This window comes from Podarcis muralis, chromosome 6 (genome assembly GCF_964188315.1).
Source record: "Podarcis muralis chromosome 6, rPodMur119.hap1.1, whole genome shotgun sequence".
Lineage (NCBI taxonomy): Eukaryota > Metazoa > Chordata > Lepidosauria > Squamata > Lacertidae > Podarcis > Podarcis muralis.
In genome coordinates, this window is record NC_135660.1 from 22326442 (window position 1) to 22349844 (window position 23403).

General features: G+C 44.2%; 1 protein-coding gene across 3 annotated transcripts in view; it reads right to left on the reverse strand.

Moving 5' to 3' along the window:
* MME (membrane metalloendopeptidase) overlaps positions 1-23403 on the reverse strand; it is a 71028-nt gene that overhangs the window by 36096 nt on the left and 11529 nt on the right. For all 3 annotated transcript variants that reach the window (XM_028731346.2, XM_028731347.2, XM_028731345.2), the window contains exons 3-9: positions 20413-20448; positions 8967-9128; positions 6870-6950; positions 4497-4592; positions 4273-4391; positions 2896-2961; positions 453-587 (exon numbers count right to left, since the gene is read on the reverse strand). In XM_028731346.2, coding sequence (XP_028587179.2) covers positions 453-587; positions 2896-2961; positions 4273-4391; positions 4497-4592; positions 6870-6950; positions 8967-9128; positions 20413-20448 — 695 coding nt within the window. The remainder of the gene's footprint in view (positions 1-452; positions 588-2895; positions 2962-4272; positions 4392-4496; positions 4593-6869; positions 6951-8966; positions 9129-20412; positions 20449-23403) is intronic.

Here is a 23403-nt window from a genome sequence, read left to right on the forward strand (position 1 = left end):
GTATTTGACTGTTCTGTGTTTCACGCCCCACACAGAGGTGTCATCAAGGCATGACTTTGGGACAGGAATCAAAATGCCCGTGCAACAGAATCAGCAGGGTTGGGTTTTCAGTTTGAAATGAGTGAACCAATACATGTTATCATCTAAAGAAGGAGCCACCCCACCCCACATAAGACCATTAGATCCATAATGTGCACCACTGATTGTATCAGTTTGTAGAAGGAGAAGGAAAAGGGCTGAATCTAATTGTGTCCTTCCATTAAAGAAGGGCTTTTCATCAGCTCCACTAGCAAAAAAGGTGGGGAGGGTATTTTGACCAATCTCGCCTTCTCCTTGAAAATCAATTCCAGTGGGTTGGGTCACCCTCCAAGAACAGCTTAAGAACCCCACACTAAACATTTTAACCTTAACCTCAGTTAATTGTGTGCATGAAAACAGAAGAGCTTATTTACATTTGCAATCTCTTTCTCCAGATCCATAATTTTGTTCATTTCTGTGGAAATTTGGTTCTCGTCGATCGCAAGACCTCTTTCCTGGCGGATCAGCTTTGCTACGGAAATCATGAACTCAACATAGGCTAAACATGCCTGTAAAAGGTAAGGGGAGGTTGGGAGGAAGGGAGAAAAAAAACACTTTTGCAAATGCATGTTGGATGTTATGCAGAACAGCCAAGTTGATCCTTGTGCGATGTAGGCCCTATCTTTTTCTTGCAGCTTAGGGCAGAAATAAACTTGGCATGGGGCTGCCACCCAAACCAGTATGCCTGTATTGGATTCTCCACATTTCCCATGAATTGTGTTGAATTCCATGATATGGTTTCCCCTCCCTTTGTCTGCAACAGCGGCAGCTGTTGTGCAAAAAAATCAACACCCCACCACATTTTTTTTCTCTCCAGTCCCAATACTCTCCAACTTTTTAAAAAGTGCTCTGCAAAATACAAAAAAGCATAAAAAATAACAATCTATCCAACCTAGCTCAGTGCAGATCAAGTTACAAGAAAGGAGATTCCGACTAAACATTTGGAAAAAGCTTTCTGGCAGTAAGAGCTGTTCAGCAGTGGAACAGACTCCTACAAGAGGTGGTGGACTCTCCTTCCTTGGAGGTTTTTAAGCAGAGCTTGGGTGACCATCTCTCATGGATGCTTTAGCTGAGACTCCTGCATTGCAGGGAGTTGGACTAGATGACTCTTGTGGTTCATTCCAACTCTAAGGTTGTGATTCTGTCATTAAAAGACAAGTACGAGACTAAAGGCGCAAGAACACAACCTGCCCAAATTAACCACCAGCAGTTTACAGTCATTTAATTAAATAGGATAGGGAAATGCACAATCTGGTGATGTTCCATTTGTGGGTAAGTGAACTTACATATGATGGGGAGGAGAGACTGTGCTCTAGGGATCCTGCTGTCTGCACAAGTCCTGCATTGAGGACTGAACTAGATGTGATGCTAATCATGACATTTGTTCTTAAGTGCAGGATTTTTCTTGCAGAAATAGCCAGTGAAAGGGGGCACAATATGGATCAGGATCCTGGCCTAAGGGACTTTAGCCGTTTGTCCCCTACTGTGATCCTGAGCCGAAATAGGCCTCTTGTGTATTCAATTTGCAGGAGAGAAAAAACTCCCATCTGAGTGAATGGGAACTCCAACCTCCCATGGCAGGATTAACCTGGCATCTGGTTTGACTCTCAGTGTTCTGTGCCATTCTACTTTATTTTACCCTTTCCCTGAACAGTAATTTCTTTTACATGCACCCTGTTTTCTTTGCCCTTGTGCATTATATTTTTAAACAGTCACAGCTTTGTTAAATTACTATTATTGAAAAGGGAAATGAATAGTTAGCTCAGGGTGTGGGTGGGAGGGACTCACAACAATCCATGTCAAAATAATGTTAACAATAATAACAAACCCAACTGGCAAATGGTTATATGTCTCTAATTAAGACCAATCACAATGCTGTACCAGTCCTTCCTTATGAGCATAATTACATATTTCCTAAAGTGTACTTTTAAAACCTACTGCATAAATTGCAGATTTCCTAAGCAGCTTACTTAATTAGAGTTTCTGAAACTGTGGTTTCTAAACTGCGGCTTCAAGCGGATGAGCTGATACCATATACTCATTACAGGAACAATGATTCCTGTGTAGTCAAATAACCAGTGTATCTTCTTCAGGTATCTGTAGGAAGTTCTGTGATCGGCGCCGGCCCTACCATGAGGCAGAATGATGGGATGGGAGGTGCTGTCCCATCACCAGTGCTGAAGTACAACTGAACTGTGGGTCCAGTTGGATTCCACATGTGAAATTAAAGGGTGCTATCTTGCCCTTGGACCCAAGCAGCAGAATGACTTGGGCTAGCAGTGCCTGTGATGGATGTTCTGCTTCTTATCAAAGATTCTACTCCCAAAGAGAGCATAGGAAGCTGCCTTCTGTTGAGTCAGACCAATGGCCAATCTAGCTCAGCATTATCTACACTGACTAGCAGAACAGAGGCAGATTTAGGTCAACACAACCAATTTCACCACACTGGGTGCTGGCTCATATGCAGGCTCATTTCTCATCTATATGCAGGGTAGGTTCCTGCACAATGGGGCCCATGTGAATGAGGCCAGCAGTGTTGCCTTGAATTTCCTGTGCCAGGCATCAAAAGGGCATAACTTGATGTGACAATATGAACGTAAAGAATTTCAAGATGTGATGGGACAATTTCATTTTAAATACAGAAGGAATTCAGATATAAAGAACCTAGGACATCAGAAAGGTGGTGAAGACCGCCTTTCTGATATCCACTACAGGCATATTAGCCTCAGTGAGGCTTCGGAATTAGTTAGGAAGCGAGCAGTTTTTGGAGCCTCTCTTTTCGAGAGAGAGCTGTAGGAGATCCTTGTCCCAGCGTACCTCTTTGTATACTCCAGCGCATTCATAGTAATCGCGGGAAGGGAGTCCAAGTCCAGGCTGATCGATCTATAAAACCAATTGTAAAATATGTTCACAGGCTTCAGAAAGAATGGCAATCCATGGGCAGATAAATGTTTGGGGACCACGGCACCTACCTCTCCCACAGAGATGGCTGCTGGGAAGGACTGGTGTCACAAACCTATCGTCCCCTCAACTATATTGCTGTGCTTACTGGGAGGGGTAGGGATGAGCTGTTGGGGAGGTGCATGTGCAAGGGCAGAGTCAATCTGGTGCAAGCATAGCACCAGCCCTGTGCTGACCTCCTTGCGCCTTGACTGTCTCCTGCCAAGTAAGCAATGTGATGCAGCTGATGGGAGGCCGGATGTGAGGTGATGCCCTTCCTCTCCCTATCAGCCTCCCTATCGGGACCACCTTGGGCTATGTTTTGAGACATCATCAATGATAGGAGACAGCATCGTGTAGGGTCCCAAGACATGGATCCCAAGTCTTCACAGGGCTGCGATTGTCAGCCCCAAGCTGTGTGCTTCCATGGCACACTCTTTTGTGGACTACCACTGGGAGTGGGGAAGGAGGCAATATAGAACCTAAGTCTGAGATGGGGAGCCTGTGGCACTCCAGATGTTGTTGAACTACAGACACCATCTCTAACCATTGGCCATGCTGGCTGGGGTTGGGTTGATGGAGTCCAGCAGCACATGGTGGACCACAGGTTCCATATCCCTATCCTAAAACATGGGGGAAAGGAAATACAGAGGAGGTGGCATTGACCCACACACCTTTCTAGTATTTATATGCCCGCCACAACAAAAACATTGTAGGCAACACACATTCTGTTCACCTAAAAGTCAACTCTCACAGGGTAAGAGTATTGGTGTTGCTGTTAAAGAATTTGAACAGCACTCTCAGAGAAGATCATGTCATCTTGACTTAGCCTGACTAAGTATATTCCGTACATTGCAGGGAAAATGGGAGTCTGACATTACGTGAAACCTGAAATGAAATGATTGATTGTAACAGGTTTCCCTTAATAATAAAATATGGCTAAACAAGAAAAATGAACAAAAATACTAAGGGTAGCTAACACAGTGCACTCCACAGTGGACTACAACTTCCATCATATCTGATCACAAGCCACACTGGCTGGGGCTGATGGGAGCTGGAGTCAACATCTGGAGAGCAAGGTGTTGGCTATGCCTATGTGCTCACAGAGCATGAGCTAGTTGTATATATGCATGGCACTCCTTCAGTGACTGCCACACAACTGTCTGTAGGAGAAAGATTGATGGCCACTGCTGAACTCACACCTCCTTGTGGTTGTGTGAAGCTGCAAGGCCTTTCGGAGCATGATCAACTCACATGGATTACATGTTGCGTGGAGTTTTTATCATCTGTACCAACAAACAGGCTAATGATGACCTTCTTTCCATACTTAGAGTTTAATTCTGCGATAGACTTCTCTGCGTTCCACGAGGCGCCTAAAACAGCAAAAACATGCTCACACTCAGCATTTTGACACATGCAACCCTACCCCTCGTGAATATGCAGTATTTGAAAATGGAGCTGGAGAAGAACAGTCCTACCGTAATCGACGTCCCAGGAGTCTGATGCCACAGGCCAATCAGAAAAAGATGGCAAGATGTCAATGAGTGGTTTGCCTCCTCTGCTATCAATAGCGGCTTGTGGGTGGAGGGAAAAACTTCCATGAGTTACTTGTCTCAAAAGCACATGACACTGACATATGGAAATAAGCCTAAATACACACACACACACACACACACACACACACGTTTCTTCTGCAGAGGCCTTCTATCCCCTGGCAAAATTTATTGGAGACCAAAGTTCTTGGGGCTGGGGTGGGGAAATTGGTAAGCAAAAAGGGAAATGACATCTAGCAGATAAAATATGGCAGAATATATGGTGTTTTTTAGCACTTCCTTTCAATTGTATCCATTCTAAACCCATTTAAGACTTAAGTCTTACGTTAATTTCCATATGAATTTACCCCCTACTGTTTCCTCTCCTCTCATCCTGGATGGATATATCTACTAAGTTGTTGTGGTCCCTTCTTTTCTATTGTGGCTTGTTTCCGTGTGTTTTGAGTGGATTCCTACAAGAATGCATTTTCAGGTGTTGGCAGGACCCTCCTAAGAGATCCTGCTAGCTACTTGCAAGGGAAATCCATCAACTAAGGCTGTGTACACACTATACCTTTAAAGCATATTGAAAGCACACACTTTCCTGCATAGAATTATGGGTACTGTAGTTTACCCATCTCAGAGTTACAATTCCCAGCATTCCTTAACAAACTATAGTGCCCAGAATTCTTTGAGGGGGAAAATGTTTGCAGGGAAATTAGACAAAGTTGGCTATTTAGTGAGCATTCATCCTGGTTTGTTTGCATGGAGGTTAGATGGCATTGTATCAAAGCAAGCTGTATTCCACACTTTCCTATCAGTTTCCTTTATCTCAGTAAGTTTGACCTGTGGGGAAAGTGGGTTTGCTGTGCAAGAGCTTCAAATGTGCAACCAGAATTTGTTGGTATGTGATTGAAAGCCACCACAAAACGGGTGAGATGCCAGAATCTGAAAGAGCTATTTTAAATTTTTCTATTGGCCTTTACAAATACCCCCTAAATATTGCTAGGATATATTGAAATTTGCAATCAGAATGTTTACATATCATAATATTCTATAGGAATAGTTTTTTAAAGTTTTTTTTTTGCTTTTTTGAATAATAAAAAATGTTGAAATTAAAGTATATAAATAAATATGTTGAAGCCAGTCTGATCATACTTTGCACCACTTGTTCCTGTTAATATTTTAAATTCTAGAGTGCCTTAGGTGCCTTGGCAGAAAGGCGGTGTATAAATGCAACTAATAGTAGTAGTAGTAGTAGTAGTAGTAGTAATAATAATAATAATAATAATAATAATAATAATAATAATAATATTGGCTGGGTTGCCCAAGCCATTCTGGGTGGCTTCCAAGACATAAAAACATAATAAAACATCAAGCATTTATAGTAACAATCTGATCCAATATAAAAGTTGCAATAACTTTAAAATAAACAGCTTATATCAAACAAAGCAACATTCAACAAATTATCAGAATCTAATAGTAAGCAGTAAAATTAAACACCAGCGAATAATAATTAATCAGTTCAACCACAATAAAGAACTACCAATCTATAATCAATAAAAGTGACAGCAAGTCACAATGCATAAAATACCGCAAAGCATACAAAACCATGTAAAAGGATCAAACTGAGAAACAAAGAAGCACAACTTATAAAACTTTTTAAAAAAATATCCCAGAACTCCTCTCTTCACAGCAGCTGCTGTTGTTCTCAAAGTCATAGTCTGGGGCAAGGCAGGTGAAGAAGCTGTTGCCTCATGTGGAACAGAAAGTCTGTCTCCCCTCACAGTTCATACATGTCTTTATATTGACCCTACCAGGGTGCCACAGAGCCAAATGGAATATTTTTTTGCTACAGAGTGGTGTTATCTGGGAGCTGCAAGAACACAGAACAGAGCTCCATACCCTCCAACATTTCTTCGATGGAAAGAGGGATGTCCTATTCCATCATAATAATTTTATTATTTACACCCCAGCCACTCTGAGCGGCTTCCAACATATATAAAAACATAACAAAACACTATCTAAAAACTTTGCTTTGCAGGACTGCCTTCAGACATCTTCTAAAGGTTGTATATTTACTTATCTCCTTGGCTCGGGGGTCGGATAACTCCATACCCTTCAACATTTCTCTGATGAAAACAGGGACATCCTACCATACCCCCCAACACTTCTCCGGTGAAAATAGGGGGCGTCCTAAGGAAAAGCGGGACATTCTGGGATCAAATCAGAAACTGTAAATCTGGGACCGTCCCTGGGAAACAGGGACACTTGGGCGGCCTGTGTCTCTCCCATGTGGCAATTTGCAAAGGAACTTACTTTCGTTTACACAAGACCTGTAGAGTGTTTTTGCTTTCTTGACAGCTTCTATATCATCACTCTTTGCCTTGTCGAGGACGTCTGAAAAGAAGGGGGAATCAAATGTCGTAAATTAGAATTGGAGAACACTCAGGCCCAGAGGCCAAATGCAGCCTCCCCAGGTGTCTCCATGTGTCCTCATGACTGCCCCCCACACCCCTTCCTCTGCCACACCTGCTCTCCCCAGCTATACTCCTCAACTGCCTTGCTCTGCACCCTCCCAGGGTGTCTTTACCTGGTTGAAATGTATCTTGGAATTTGGATCATGCATTGTGTTTTGCCAGGGCAGATGATAAAGTGGGGTGTGCACAGAAACTATCCTACAGCCCAAGGCCAAATTCCCATGTGTTGTTCTGATCACTTTTGTCTCTAGCCCTGCTCACCGCTGGTATGTGGCCCCTGGGAGGCTGCCGAGAAGACAATGTGGCCCTTGGGCTTCAAAAGGTTCCCCGCTCCTGTTATAATGTAATTTAAATTGTTCCTGTTATGTACTGAGTTGAATAGGATCCAAAATGCAGCAGTCTGATTGGTCCTAGAACAATTGGATTCAGAATGCAGCAGCGGTCTGATTGGTCCTAGAACAATAGGATCCAGAATGAAGCAGTCTGATTGGTCCGCAGGAGCCACCCAATCCAGCTCCAGGTGGAAGTGAATCCGCAACCTGATTGGCCTACAGGAGAATACCGGAATTAGCCAATCACGTGGCTGTTGTGTAATAGCGAATCATGTGGCCCATTGTGTAAATAATATATATAAAGCAGACGTTTTGGGGGAAATTCCATTCCTCGCTACTATGAGCTGAATAAAGAGCATGAAATCCATACTCGACTCCGAGTATATTTCAGTTCCGTTCTGCAGGCATCGGTTCACACTGCAGCTTCAGTAACAATAACAGACAACTTCAACCAAAGAGTGCTATTTGAAGCCTCGTAAGTTTGCAAATGTTCTAAGGTCCACTTTGCATTCTTATCTAGCCTCTCTTCTCAGCCTCACTGGATGTCACAGCTATAAGTAACACGGACAGTGTTCCTAGAACTATTTTATCTGATTTGGAATGCAGGCTGCTCTTCTTCTTCTTCTTCTTCTTTTAAAAAACTATTATGCATGTAACCAGATGCACTAGAAACATCATATTTATGTGCCTATAAAACATTTACAAACACAGCCAGTGTGCTACATGGTCAAATTACACTGCGTAACATACAAAGTAACTTGCTAGAGTCTCCTTCTTGTGCTCTCTTCTTCTCTGCAACAGTTCTTTTGGTCTTTCAACATATGCAACTAACTATGAACGTGCTGCCAGTTTCAGAAACTGTATATAATGGAAGCTTCCTTCCTACAAATCCTAGAGACTTTTCCCTTTATTGATTACATTGCATGCATGTTCAGCATTCTGAACAATACTTTCAATAGCAGGTACTGGAGGTGAGTTTATGGAACTAGGCAGGTGGTGGCCTGGAAAAAAATGGGAAAGCACTGTTCTAAGAGAAGTTTGAGACGCAAACCAATACAGTGTTTGTTTCCAAGCCAGAATTTACTTTCCTCCTTTTTTATGTTTTGAAAAGATACATAGCTTGATAGAGTTGTCATATGCTTATGTTTAGAAAATGCCTAGATTACTGTAGCTAAATGCAGGATATAAGGTGGGCCAACATTTGCTGCCAGTAAATTTAGCATCGTTCCCGGCTGAGTTGGCCTGAAAAAAACCCACCTACTTCTCACACCTAGGACAGCTGCCCACTCTTTCAGGGTCACGAGGACAGTGGATTCAGCTGTTCAAAGAGTCAGAATGCAATGCTGTGCTCTTCCTTCAGACTAGGGCCGAAATTCACCCGAGTCTGAAACTGTCTCTGTTCGCTTTTGCCAGACACAAGAGAACAATTCCTAAGCTTGTGTCCGCACAACAGGAAAACAGACTAGGGTGATTTTAGGCAGCCTGGAGTATGGAAGAACTTCTATAAAACACATGACCTCCTGACACAAAGTTTGGAGGAGTGGAAGAGAAGAGAGGACCGAATGGTTCCAAATGTTTCGTTCACAAATTTATATCCCACTGACCTTTCAAAACAACTTCGAGTTCATCTCTCAAAATGTCAAAGTTACTATAACGGGAACTCGTCTCTGGAATGATGTTCTTCTTTAACCACCCTCCACAGGCATACTGGTAAAAGTCTTTGCAAGGCTCTGAAGTAGCATCCATGTTGTCGATGATTCGGGCAGCTGACACAAGAAACAGACACCAAGGAAAAATTAAAATGAGGGGTTTTATGGAAGAAAAACAAGACAACGTTTGAATTACTAATACAAAAGGGATGAAATGTAGTTGCATTTTTGTAAAGTAAAGTTTTTCTATAGATCTTGGTAGCCTTGCAACTACACGCTTTGTTGAGAATTAGTGGAGCATACTTCCAAGCAGAGATTGATTCATTGGTTTGTACCTACACTGGGGAATAGCTTTCATGATGAACACAATGAACCTACTCAGTTACAGAGTTACGAAATTTCTTCCATTCTACCCTGAGAAAAAGATTGTGAACAGAGAGGGGAACTTTACAGTTGATTGATGTGATTCAGAACTTGGGTCACTTTAAAAGATGACAAGTAGTGGCACCAGATTTGGCTGATGCCCACATCACAAACCAAACCAGGTCAATTCAGATGGATCTGGCTGAATCAGGATGAGGCAGCCCCTGGTTACCCCTGGTTGGGTCAGCTCACTCAGAGCAAGTGTCAAGAGATTGGGGTGGGGGGTGGGAGAGAAAGAGAGGCAGGTGGCAGGCTTTGCAAAAAGCTGAATGGGGCTGTTTGCAATAAAGCCTTCAATAGCCCTGCCCTGCCGCTGTGGGTTAAACCACAGAGCCGAGGACTTGCCAATCAGAAGGCTGGCGGTTTGAATCCCCGCGACGGGGTGAGCTCCCGTTGTTCAGTCCCTGCTCCTGCCAACCTAGCAGTTTGAAAGCATGTCAATGTGCAAGTAGAGAAATAGGTACCGCTCCAGCGGGCGGGTAAACGGCGTTTCCGTGCGCTGCTCTGGTTTGCCAGAAGTGGCTTAATTATGCTGGCCACATGACCGGGAAGCTGTACGCCGGCTCCCTCGGCCAATAAAGCGAGATGAGCGCCTCAACCCCAGAGTCGGTCACGACTGGACCTAATGGTCAGGGGTCCCTTTACTTTAGCCCTGCCCTTCACTTTGCCTCTATGTGCCTGTTTCCAGAGGCACACAAACAGCCAAACTGCCCTGGATAACTCCAACCTAATCAGCAGTGATCTGGGACTGCCTCAATGCAATCCAGCTAGAACTTAAATTTGCTTAAATCATCCCAGTTCTGTTTGGGATCAGGAATTTGACTGGCTCCTACCTTTCAGGTGTATAACACATGAAGAGGGTTTGTAAGACAGGATTTTGGTGAGCCAAGTACTTCAAAATTACTTTGAAGCAGCAGGCAGAACACTCCGCACACTGCATGGTTAAAGTTCAGAGCAGGGAATACGGTCTTTCAAATGAAGCTATGATGATAGTATATCTTCAAACCAAAGATGGAGAACCTGCAGCCCTCCAAATGCTGCTGCACCACAGTTCCCATCATCCATGACCATTGACCATGCTGGCTGGAGCTGATGGGAGTTGTAGCCCAACAACATCTGGATGGCAGCAAGTTCCCCATCCCTGTTTTAAATTTTTGGAGTTCACTGAGAGCTCTAAATAAAAATAGGTTAGTCATCTGGCAGTTGAGGAGAGATTGCCAAAGTGAGGTCTCTTCCAGACAATCTGCTCATTCATTCCTTCATTCATCCTGATTTGATTGCACAAAGCTTAGAGTTTGATCTATAGCAAACAAACATTCTGATTTGCTTATATTACAATGATGGTTCATCCTTCATTGTTTGCAGGACACTTACATGTCTTTCTGTTAATCATTCATTCACCCCACACTTTTCAATCTATTGCTTTGTCACTCTCCAAACTGGAAAACAATGTTTCCTTCATTGAAATAAGTGGATTTGCTGTTTTGGGGCAACAGAATGCTTTAATCCACTTTACTTGTGCAAAACTAATGTTTCAGTACAGTGGTACCTCGTGTTACGGACGTGATCTGTTCCGGAAGCCCACCCGTAACGTGAAATGCCCACAACCCGAAGCGCTGCGTCTGCACAGGCACATAGTGCGATTTGTCACTTCTGTGCACACGCAAAGCATGATTTAGCGCTTCTGCGCATGCACAAGCAGCGAAACCTGGAAGTAACCCATTCTGGTACTTCCAGGTTGCCGCGGGATGTAACACGGAAAGACGCAACACGTGGTATGACTGTATATGATTGAATTTGTTCTACAAACAGTCTGGAGCAGGCTTCCTCAACCTCGGCCCTCCAGATGTTTTGAGACTACAATTCCCAGCATCCCTGGCAACTGGTACTGCTAGCTGGGGATCATGGGAGTTGTAGGCCCAAAACATCTGGAAGGCCGAGGTTGAGGAAGCCTGGTCTGGAGGATTCCAGCTGGGGATGCAGGTAATGAGTAACCTGCATATACTTGTCATTATAAAGAAAACCATTGTTAATGAAGTGCCCAGCTTCACAAAAGCAGTGCTTGAGTACCAAGATAACAGGAGTGAACATTGCGAGTTTGTAGAGGTGCTCAAAAGACAAAGCAATTGGAAGCTCCAGGAAATGTATGCTTGACTCTGAATTCTGCCAGTGGCTTGAATCGTTTCATACAGAAGTTAAATTTCCCACATAAACTTGCCCATAGACCAAGATTATATTCAGAATCAGTCTCCAGAGGCTAAGTAATGGTTGTAGAACAGTGTGCCAACCATACCATTAGGCAGAGTGAGGCAGCTGCCTCAGGCAGCTGATTTTTGAGTGTTGTGAAAGGGCAGCATATTGTTGCTTGCTTAATTTATTACTGTTGTATTTTTACTACAAGGGAGATATTATCGGAGGAATTTCTGCAAAAAACAAACAAACCTTAGCTGGCCTTCAGTAGTGTGCACCTGAAGGAGAAACCATTTATATAGTAAAGCGCCCTGTCATCTTTGGGTGAAGGGTGGTATAGAAATTAAACAAACAAACAAACAAAGTCTCCAGGTTTATCTTGTACATTGGGTGCATACACACCATACTTTAAAGCACATCTCCCCCCCCACACACACCGAAAAAGAACCCTGGGAATTGCAGCCCTGTGGGGGTAAACTACAGTTCCAAGGAATTTGGGGGGGGGTGCTTTAAAGGTATGGTGTGTACACAGCCCTCCTCTTGCATCTCTTCTGGTACCGGGCAAAGATTCTTTCTTTCTCTCAGGTGATTTAAACTGTAGGAAATCTTACAGGTTTTATTCTGCTACTTGGTTTTGCTTTTTTTTTTTCTTAATTGCCTTGCTGTTTTACACATGAACCTGTTTGAAATTATACAATGAACAATTTTTATGGTTTCCTAGTTTACCCATTTATTAATGCTTGGGAAATCCTAGAAACATACTAGGCAAGGGGTCTGTCGCTCTCGCACCTCTGGGTTGCTGCACAGCATTGCCTGCAGAAAACTAATTTATTTTATACTATTCTCTACACTCAAATTGTCAAGATGAGGTTCTTCCTTTTAAATTATAGTTAAGGACTCTCTTCTTTCATGGAGTGCAATGTGACTTGAATTATTTTGTGATTTTCTCTCGGGAGATGGAAAGGTATTTCAGAATGCATCTGAAGAGAGCGTAATGAGCCTTACTACCCATGGATGTCTATTTGAAGAGCTGGAATACTAGGGATTTGCTTTAAAGTAGCAAATTAAAAAGTTTGCCTGGCTGGCCCTCTCTCTCCGCAAAGGATCTTAGCCTTGGTTCAGGTGTTCACCTCTGTGCATTCTCAGAACGCATGGAAGGAGGAGAGTAGAGCTGCAGGAACTTGGTCCATCTCCAAAATCCCCATCCTTGATGGCTCCAGCTCTGACTTTCATGCATTGAATTGGAAAGTTTGAAAGGGGGACTCTCTGAGCATTTCACAGAAAGTGTTTAGAATTTTCTGTAGGTTTGGGAACTCTGATCATGCAGGGTTTCCAGTCATGTGCAACATTCTATACATGTCCTGATAAACCCTTCACGCTCAACACAGGAAAGCTACAGCCGGTGAGGAAGGAGGCATCATGGGTAAGGCTAGCATATGAAGTCCCATTAGTACCACCATGTATTCTCAGGCCAGTGCACTCCCAATTCATGTTGGAAGGAGGGCAATAACTTTGAAAGGGGGCATTTTTCCAGTGGCTAACCCACTGAATTAAAAACTGCAGCAGATGGGTTCACATCTCAACTTTGAATATAAAAAAAGGTAAAGGTAAAGGGACCCCTGACAGTTAAGTCCAGTCGCGAACGACTCTGGGGTTGCAGCGCTCATCTCGCTTTACTGGCCGAGGGAGCCGGCGTTTGTCCGCAGACAGTTTTTCCAGGTCATGTGGCCGGAATGACTAAGCGGCTTCTGGCGAAACCGGAGCAGTGCACGGAAATGCCGTTTACCTTCCTGCCGGAGCGGTACCTCTTTATCTACTTGCACTTTGATGTGCTTTCGAACTGATGGGTTGGCAGGAGCTGGGACCGAACAATGGGAGCTCACCCCTTCACAGGGATTCGAACCACCGACCTTCTGATCGGCAAGCCCATGGCTCAGTGGTTTACACCACAGTGCCACCCGTGTCCAAACTTTGAATATAGTGGGCCACTAAAATACTTCTCAGCTCCTACCTAGGTAGGTAAAGGTAAAGGACCTCTGGATGGTTAAGTACAGTCAAAGGCAACTATGGGGTTGCGGCGCTCATCTTACTTCAGGATGAGGGAGCCAGCGTTTGTCCACAGACAGCTTTCTGGGTCATGTGGCCAGCAGGACTAAACCACTGCAATGGAACACTGTGATGGAAACCAGAGTGCACGGAAACGCCATTTACCTTCCCGCTGCAGCAGTAACTTTTTATCTACTTGCACTGTTCTGCTTTCAAACTGCTGGGTTGGCAGGAGCTGGGGCAGAGTAACAGGAGCTCACCCCGTCGCGGGGATTTGAACTGCCAACCTTCTGATCGGCAAGCCCAAGAGGCTCAGTGGCTTAGACCACAGCACCACCTGCACCCCCTACCTACCTACCTACGCCATCACAGGTATAGTGCACGGAACAGATAAGGTATTAGAAATACCTGCTAGAATAGTGGCTAGCCTGTTAGGACCATCAAACAAATGGAGACATTCTTGCTCTCTCTCCTTTTCCTATCTAAATGCACATATAAGGTGAGGTTCGGTCCTGGCAATGGAGGTGGCTGTGCATCCACACCTGCCCAGTGATGTCGTGGGTAGGCATGTACCAATATTGTAGTGACCACTTCCTTTTTCATTCAGCTGGAGCAAGTGCAGAGAGGAAAAGACATGAATAACCTAATCGAGGGGAGGGGTGTCTGTAAGCAAACCCAGGCTTGTGGATGGCAGAATCTAGAATCAATCTAAATCGAAAGCAGGATGTTGGATTCTGCATTGAGAAAACACTACTTCTTAGCGCTACAAAGGAGTAAGTGCGTACACAGGCTATATCTAGGCAAGTCTCTCTCATAACCATGGAGCCTACAAAGAAAATGTCCCAACAAAGAAAATGAGTCACTGCTGGGTAGACTTGGCAGACCACCTATTAGGCAATTTAAGTAGAGGATCAAGCACCTTCAGTCTAGCATCCACATTTGGTTAGCTAATAGCTATGCCTTCTATTTCATCCAAGTTACAAAGACTTCTATCTTAAGTACAACAACAGAAAAACCTGTGGTGGAGGGTTCTGCGGATGAGACAGCTGCAGACAGATGGCTTATGAGCTTTATGGTTGATGTTGCCAAGATGTTAATTCTGTGAGACCACAACAAATAACACTGAGGGAGGTATTTTAAGGCAGGCATGGTTTTTTGGGTGGTCCCCCCCCCCCACTTCTTCTTCCATGACGAACATGGATTCCTCCCAAATAAGATATAAGGGTGGGAGTCAAAGGAAGATATGCTTGGCAATGTCAAAGGTGAGAAGAAAGATGTCTGTGAAAAGACGTTCAGATCTGAGGAGTAGGAAGTGGGCGGGCACAGTTTCAATCACAGAAAATCCAATCAGAAACGGTCAAGGCAACAACTGGAGGTCAAAACGTAAATCTGCAGATATGCCTGCATGAACGCCATACATTTAAAGCACATTATTTCTCCCAGCTGGTTAAGGGTGCTGGGAATTGTAGCTCAGTGAGGTGGACACTCTCCAGCAGTTAGCAGCTGGACAGCAGACTGAGCAGGCAAACAGGTTATCCTTTGCACGCAAGGGTGGCTTTCCCTCTGAAATTTTGCCTGCATTTGCATCTATACATATAAATCATCATATGAAAAATCTATGCAAATTTGTGCCATAGGCTTAAGCCCTGAGTTCTTTAAGCAGGGGCTCAGCAGCCTCGCTGAGGTACAGAGAAGGCAAACTGCCTATGTCAGAGGTGTAGAACCTCTCAATTTCATTCCCCCCCCCAAAAAAAATTGACATCAGGACAAAACAAAAAACAGGAGGATGTGGTGTGTGTGTGTGTGTGTGTGTGAGAGAGAGAGAGAGAGAGAGAGAGAGAGAGAGAAAGAGAGAGAGAGAGAAGCAGGCCTCTCCAATAACTTTCTAATTTATCTCTACTAACTGTCATACTTCTCGATAAACTACCCAAGGGCTTCAAATATCTCTTTCTCATTTTTCGATTACTCAGCACAGAACAACATTGTCCAATCCCTCTACGGCGTATGGCTTGGGCTTATTTTAAAATAGTAAACAGAAAGGAGGGGGAATCACACAATTCCTGTGTTATAGAGCTTCCTTCCGGGAGAATTGGTTCCAAGAATGACAGCCACAAATAGAGTGATCCTGAGACACTCCCAAAGTCCAGCTGAGGCACATGGCAATAAGTGTGGGATGACGGGAGAAGGAAAATTGAGGACAGAAAAGAAATCAGCCCCTAACAGCTTAAGCTACACATTTAATCAATCCGTTCTCACTGTTTGCCTTCTCATTATTTTAGTGCCACCCCCTCCTTTTTCTCCCAGGAAGGAAAGAAAAACAGCCCATAGTGGGAACGAATAAGTCTCATGAATTTAGCTTGGCTGTGATTAGTAGCGTCCCAGAAGGCTGCACAGACACCATGCATCACTGGCGGAGGAAGAGGAGCGCACCGCCCCCAGCAGTGTGATCCCGGCAGGGTGCCATCGTGGCTGCCCCCCCCCCCGCCTGCCCTGGGTACCCCGCCTCTGCAGGCAGCATGCCACGCCCCCAGGATGTGCTCCACGCCCCCAGGATGAGTGCCAGCCCTGCCCCCGCCTGCTCTCCACCCCCCGGTGATGGAGTATGAAGCTCCGCCACTGCCATGCATTGCAGCCAATTGCCAATGGGCACTTGACATGGTGCAGCACAGTAGTGCAGGCAATCTGCTGCACCTAGTCCTGCACCTGCATGCTGCTGAGCTCCTAATGCATGTATTCCTGCATCCCTAGGAACCCCCTGAGTACCACTCCTTTACTTTTTAAGTTGCCTAGCTTCACTTCCGGACTGAAAAGCACTTGAGTTTGCTCTTGAAAAGAAATACATGAATCTTAACCAGTGGAACAGTCACTCCCATCTGCAGCCCGATAGTATTCAAAGAGGCTATTAGAAAAGTAAGCTGATATTTTTTTTTTTAAAAAATCCAATTTAAACCCCCATAATTGCAGACGGAGAAGAACATGGATCACAATTTGAAATCCTGGTATTATTCGCCATTGTCGGGTTTTTCATATATTACTTAGCAAATGCTGTGGTTCTTCACAACATTGAATTTATCCAATTCTTTGTAGATTGCTTCACTTTGCACTGGTTCCAGGAAAATGGAATCTGTGATATGAGCTTGCTGAATGCCTCTAGATTATCACGGCAAGCTGTAACCAGTTTAATGGAGTACTGTGCTGGAAATGTCTTTTAAAACAAAAAAACAAAACAAAAAAACCCATCAATTAATGAGAGAGGAAATTGCATTCAAAAATTATTGTTATGAATTTGGGAGAGGGTGGTGGTGGAAGAAGGCTGTATGTGAGCTCCTTCTAACCCCTGGATTCAGCAAGTATAAGCCAGGCTAGCTTCCTGTGTTGAGGCGATAGCCTGGGTGATGGGCCATTAAGGGAAACAAAGGAAAGGAACAAGGCAGAGGGATGAGGCAGAGTTTAGAGCCGAGATTCAGTGACAGTGACCCTAGAAGTAAAGAAGCAAGCTGTAGAGAGAGTCAGAGAAACTTTTGAGAGCAATGTCTGATTTCTGTTGGAATCCAGTGCTGTGCTTATGGAGGAGGCAAGACCGTCTTGGGGTGTAATGCTGGGAACCCCTCCATTGTAGGCTCGGGTTGCATATACAGTGGTACCTCGGGTTACATACGCTTCAGGTTACAGACTCCGCTAACCCAGAAATATTACCTCGGGTTAAGAACTTTGCTTCAGGATGAGAACAGAAATCTTGAAGCAGCGGTGCAGCAGCAGCAGGCGGCCCCATTAGCTAAAGTGGTGCTTCAGGTTAAGAACAGTTTCAGGTTAAGAATGGACCTCCGGAACGAATTAAGTACTTAAACTGAGGTACCACTGTATGTGTAAACAAACCATATATCATAAAGACACCACAGTTTCCATGGTGTCCCTTTTCCATGAACCCTGGGTGAGTGCCTTGAACCTCTGGACTCTTGCACCACTCAGAGACTGGGGTTGCAGTGGTGTGCAACATTATTAGCGGGGAGAAAAAATGTTGGCAAAGTTCTCGTGACTGGGGTTCAGGCTATTTGTTTCCCTTTCCTTGCTTTTTTAGGCAGCTGAAGGGAGTTTGTGATGAGTTTCCTTTATTTCACCCTACAAAGTATCTCGCCAGTGGTCTGCACTCGGCAGCCTTCCTGGGTGCCACACTTTAATTGAAAACCCTGAGCAAGACACATCAGGAGAGACATCTCCTCCCATGAGGAATTTTCAGATCAGGAAGTACAGAGTTGCTGCAACGTCCTAAAGCGTGGGTAGGCAAACTAAGGCCCGGGGTCCGGATCCAACCCAATCGCCTTCTAAATCCAGCCCACAGACGGTCCGGGAATCAGTGTGTTTTTACATGAGTAGAATGTGTCCTTTTATTTAAAATGCATCTCTGGGTTATTTGTGGGGCATAGGAATCTGTTCCATTTCCCCCAAAAAATATAGTCCGGCCCCCCACAAGCTCTGAGGGACAGTGGACCGGCCCCCTGCTGAAAAAGTTTGCTGACCCCTGTCCTAAAGAAACGTTCGCAATCATTTACCTATTGATCAGTTGTTTACACAGCTGAAAAGGTTCAAATAGTTTGAATCCCTGATAGAGATTAATTTAGGTTAAACAGTAGCCTAGTTTATCAGATAGATTAGCTCCCCTAATAAGCAAAATAATCACAATACCTGCATCAATTGTGTTCCATTGACTCATGGAAACCTGATAGTGTGACCTTGGATAGTCAAGATCCAGCTTTGCTGTTGCAGTTAAGATTAAAATGTATTAATCATCAGTGGTTCTTTTGACCCCATGTAGACCCATCTGACTACTGTAATTCGCTCTACGTGGGGCTGCCTGTGAAACTGTCCCAGAAACTCCAGCGGGTGCAGAATGCTGCAGCGAGGCTCCTCACGCGGTCCCTGACATGGAAGCATATTCACCCAGTGCTTTACCAGTTGCACTGGCTCCCGGTGGAGTATCGGGTGAGGTTTAAGGTGATGGTTTTGACCTTTAAAGCCCTTTGTGGCCTAGGGCCCTCGTATTTACGGGACCACCTCTCCTGGTATGTCCCGCAGAGGACCTTAAGATCCATGAATAATAGTTTAGAGGTCTCGGGTCCTCCACCAGGGCCTTCTCAGTGATGGCTCCGACCTGGTGGAATGCTCTGTCCCATGAGACCAGGGCCCTGCAGGATTTAACTTCCTTCCGCAGGGCCTGTAAGACAGAACTATTCCACCTGGCTTTCAATTTGAACTTAGTCTGATCTTTTATTTCCCTTCCTTCCCTCCCCCTCCCCTTTTTATGAAGATAAACCCCTCTGGGATCCCACAGCTAATTCTCCTCTGGTCTCCTCGCTGGCCCAAATAGGACTAATTTAGCCAGCTAGCCCTGGTGATCATCTAATGTTTATTGGATGGATTTCCCCCCTAAACTGATTTTTTATTTTATTGTTATTCACGTTTTATACCGTATTTTATGCTGTTTTTTGTAGCATCAATTAAGTGTTTTAAATTTCTTGTTAGCCGCTCTGAGCCCGGTTTTCTAAACTGGGAAGGGCGGGGTATAAGTAAAAATTTATTATTATTATCCAGCGCCTGCCAACCTAGCAGTTCGAAAGCACCCCCGGGTGCAAGTAGATAAATAGGGACCGCTTACTGGCGGGAAGGTAAACGGCGTTTCCGTGTGCTGCGCTGGCTCACCAGATGCAGCTTTGTCACGCTGGCCACGTGACCCGGAAAGTGTCTCCGGACAGCGCTGGCCCCCAGCCTCTTAAGTGAGATGGGCGCACAACCCTAGAGTCTGTCAAGACTGGCCCATACGGGCAGGGGTACCTTTACCTTTACCTTATCATGGATATAAAACTTCTGTGTGGTATAAAAATGGACATCAGCTACATTTGGCAACATTATCAGCTCTGCTTGGAGTTGCGTGTTTCTAGTGGCATCTCATCACAAGGTTCTGTATTTGCTGAAGTCTGTTCAGAGTATGTGCCATCCCCATCCATGTTATGCAAAACGTGTAGCATTTTGAATTTTCTTTAATAAATTACAGGTGCAAAGAGTGGGAGAATGGGCTCTAGGTTCTTCAAGTGACCACAGCAAGCAAGGAGGAGAGTTTTATCTCTTCCTTCCCAGACAAATTCCACACACAAAAACTTCCCAAACCCACAGCTTTAGAGACAATTCTCATTGGTACCAATTAATAAAACGAACATATGATCTGGAGACATAGCTGTATGTATGGTACTCAATTTGTGACCCTGTACCCTGTGCTAACCTGATGTTTCTCAAGCCACACCAAATTAATCCATCTACGTTTTGTGTGTGAAGAAAGCACCAACGCCTGATTTAGAAAAATCTCCACCCTGTTAGCTCCTAGCAATCCATTATCTCCAGTATGACCACCTCTCTCCATATGAACCAACCCAGACCCTCAGATCATCCTCTGAGGCCCTTCTTAGTGTGCCTCCTCAACTAAATAAGATCTTATAGATGTATTGTGCTGCTCTCTACTGTACGGCAGCTTGAGAGGGTTTTCACAGCCTAGAAACATTCTAAATAAATAAGCCATATCTCAGTTTTAAAAGCAGTTTGCTATATTGAATGGAAGTGGAAGGTGGGGAAGGCAGTCATTCAAGAAATGCAAACCCAGAGCCCATTTTATTCATATCCCCAACATACATTACTTTCAGGAAAACAAGTTGAAATGTTACAGTAAAAAGAAAAAAAGCTTTGTAAATCTTACCTGATTTTATACAATCTGAAGTTTTGCAAACACCATCTGCGGGGGGGGGGGGGGGGGAGAGATAAACACATTTATATTGTTATTAAAAACCCTTAATAAACTTAAAAAACCTCTTAACAACTTGGGACCAGTTTACCTAACAGATCGCCTTGCCCCATACTTGGCCATTTGACCGCTTCAGTTGGCAGAGTTGGCACTACTGCCAATTCGATTGGCACTTGGATTGGCAGAATTGGTGCCACAGAATACAGTGGTACCTTGGGTTACATACGCTTCAGGTTACATACGCTTCTGGTTACCGACTCTGCTAACCCAGAAATAGTGCTTTAGGTTAAGAACTTTGTTTCAGGATGAGAACAGAAATCGTGCGGCGGCACAGCAGCAGCAGCGAGAGGCCCCATTAGCTAAAGTGGTGCTTCAGGTTAAGAACGGTTTCAGGTTAAGTATGGACCTCTGGAACGAATTAAGTACTTAACCCGAGGTACCACTGTACCTGTTTCGCATTTGTAAGAACCTGATTGTTTAGTGTAGCAGCACCTGCACTTTGGCAACTCCCAGCCTATCGATATCAACCAGACTGTATTATTTTCGGTGCCTGCTAGAGACATTCTCGATTAGACAAGCCTACCCAGATGCTTAGAAATGCTGGTATGAATTTTAATCTGTTTTAGTGTTTTAACTTCTTGTATGTTTAAAAATACTGTTGTATCCCCCTCCCCAATTTTATGGTTTTCTCTTCTGGGGGTGCCAGGGAGTGCCCGGGACAGGCAGTCAGGTTGGGTATCCACAGCAGTGACCAGAGGAGAAATGACCACTGGGAGGAGCACAGAGAGAAGAAACGCCCTGGTGCTTCTGCATCAGCACAACCAGACGCCTTCATCTGCCCCAGCTGCAACAAAACATGTCTCTCCTGCATCGGTTTCTACAGCCACAGCAAGCACTGCAACCTTCCAACAGTTTGACCTCACCCCCAAAGGCACACTCCTCCACTGTCTCTGGAGACAGGCGGACACCAGCTCCACCTTGGGAAGGCAACTGCCTTCATAGATGGTGATTTAGAAGGCAGTTAATAAACTAATGTCAATAATAATGATAACAACAACAACAACAACAACAACAACAACAACAACAATAATTATTATTATTATTATTATTATTTAATTAACTAACCCACCTTCACCATAAGGTCCCAGGACAGGTCACAACAATTTTAAAATAACAATATTTTAACAGTTTATCCATTTGGGACAAGCAATTTACAAGGAACGGGAACGGAAAACATCTTAGGAAAATTTGGCTCGGGTGTCCCAAAGTCTTGAGCTTCATTTTGCTTGGCGTAACCTTGAACATTTCCTAAATTATGGTAAATTGTTGATTTATTTATTATTATTATTTTGGTATGAGAAAAAGAGAGAGATGGAAACCTGAATGAATTCTGCTGCTGAATCCATCTGGTCTTGTGGATTATAAATTGAGATTTGAATAGAAACTGCAAAAAGGGAATCACTTTGACATATGCAGTAGTAAAAGCAGAAATGATCATGTAAGACTGAGCTTTGGTTTTACTAATTGTGTACATTTTTGATGATCGTTTATGGCTTTCACAGGAAGAGCTGCTGTTCTTTTTTTTTAACAGCTCTGTGTGCAGGATGGAAAGTTTGGGGTGTTTGGGATGGACAGGTATAGAATAGAATCATAGAATCATAGAATCATAGAGTTGGAATAGACCACAAGGGCCATCGAGTCCAACCCCCTGCCAAGCAGGAAACACCATCAGAGCACTCCTGACATATGGTTGTCAAGCCTCTGCTTAAAGACCTCCAAAGAAGGAGACTCCACCACACTCCTTGGCAGCAAATTCGAACAGCTCTTACTGTCAGGAAGTTCTTCCTAATGTTTAGGTGGAATCTTCTTTCTTGTAGTTTGGATCCATTGCTCCGTGTCCGCTTCTCTGGAGCAGGTAAGGTCCATTGGGGTGAGAATGTCCCTGGACATGTTCCTTAGTAGCCAGTGACAAAGTTGCCAGACATGCCTTCTGTTAGGGAAATTACAGCTAAATGGCCATGGGAGGCTAGGAGGTGATTGGAGAAGATGAGTCATCCTTATTCCACTCTCCTTCTATCTATGAGGAAGTGGCAATCGAGGTGTGAGTGGAAAGCAACAGAGACCAGGCAGAGCTTCAAAGAATCATATAATGTTAGAGTTGGACGGGACCCTGAGGGCTCTGCAATCTTGCTCACAGTGGGTGGGCTCGAACCACCAACCTTCTAGTTAACTGCATCACGGGGGAATGCTTTTGAGTGAGTGAGAGAGAAGGGTATCACATGCTCTGGGACATACTGTTTGTGTGTACTGTCTCCCTATGATGATCTGATATTGGGCAATGAGTTTTCCTGATGGAATGCATAAAGAGAGGGCCACCATCTATGATCAATTTGTATATTTGCAAATATACAAATACAACATGAATACCCGTTACAATCTGGCATAAGCCTCCAGTGATTCCTTCCGAAGGAAGCTTAACAGTGCTTGGAAAAATAGGACAAGCATGTAAGTCAGCAAATTCGTTTTCTACAATGCTGTCCAGGGTTGTAAAGACTGCAGAGAGAATAATTGGGTGCACTCTTCCCACCTTAGATCAAATCTATGCTGCCAGGTGCCATAAGAAAGCAGCAGAGATAGCGCAGGATAGTACGCACCCCAGAAATGATCTCTTTCAGCTTCTGCCTTCTGGAAGAAGGTATAGGGTTGTAAAGGCCAGGACTAGCCACTTGAGAAACAATTTCTACGCAAATGCAATTCTGGTTCTAAACACAGCATAAGGGGTCTCTATAGTATAGTGTTTTTTAAAATGGGGTTTCAGAGTTGTTAGGGGTTTTTGAATGTTTTATGTAGTTTTTCAATTTCATTGTTCTGCATGGGACAATGACAATAAAGATATCGTATATATATATACGTTTTAGGCTGATCACGGGCTCCTGAAACGATCTC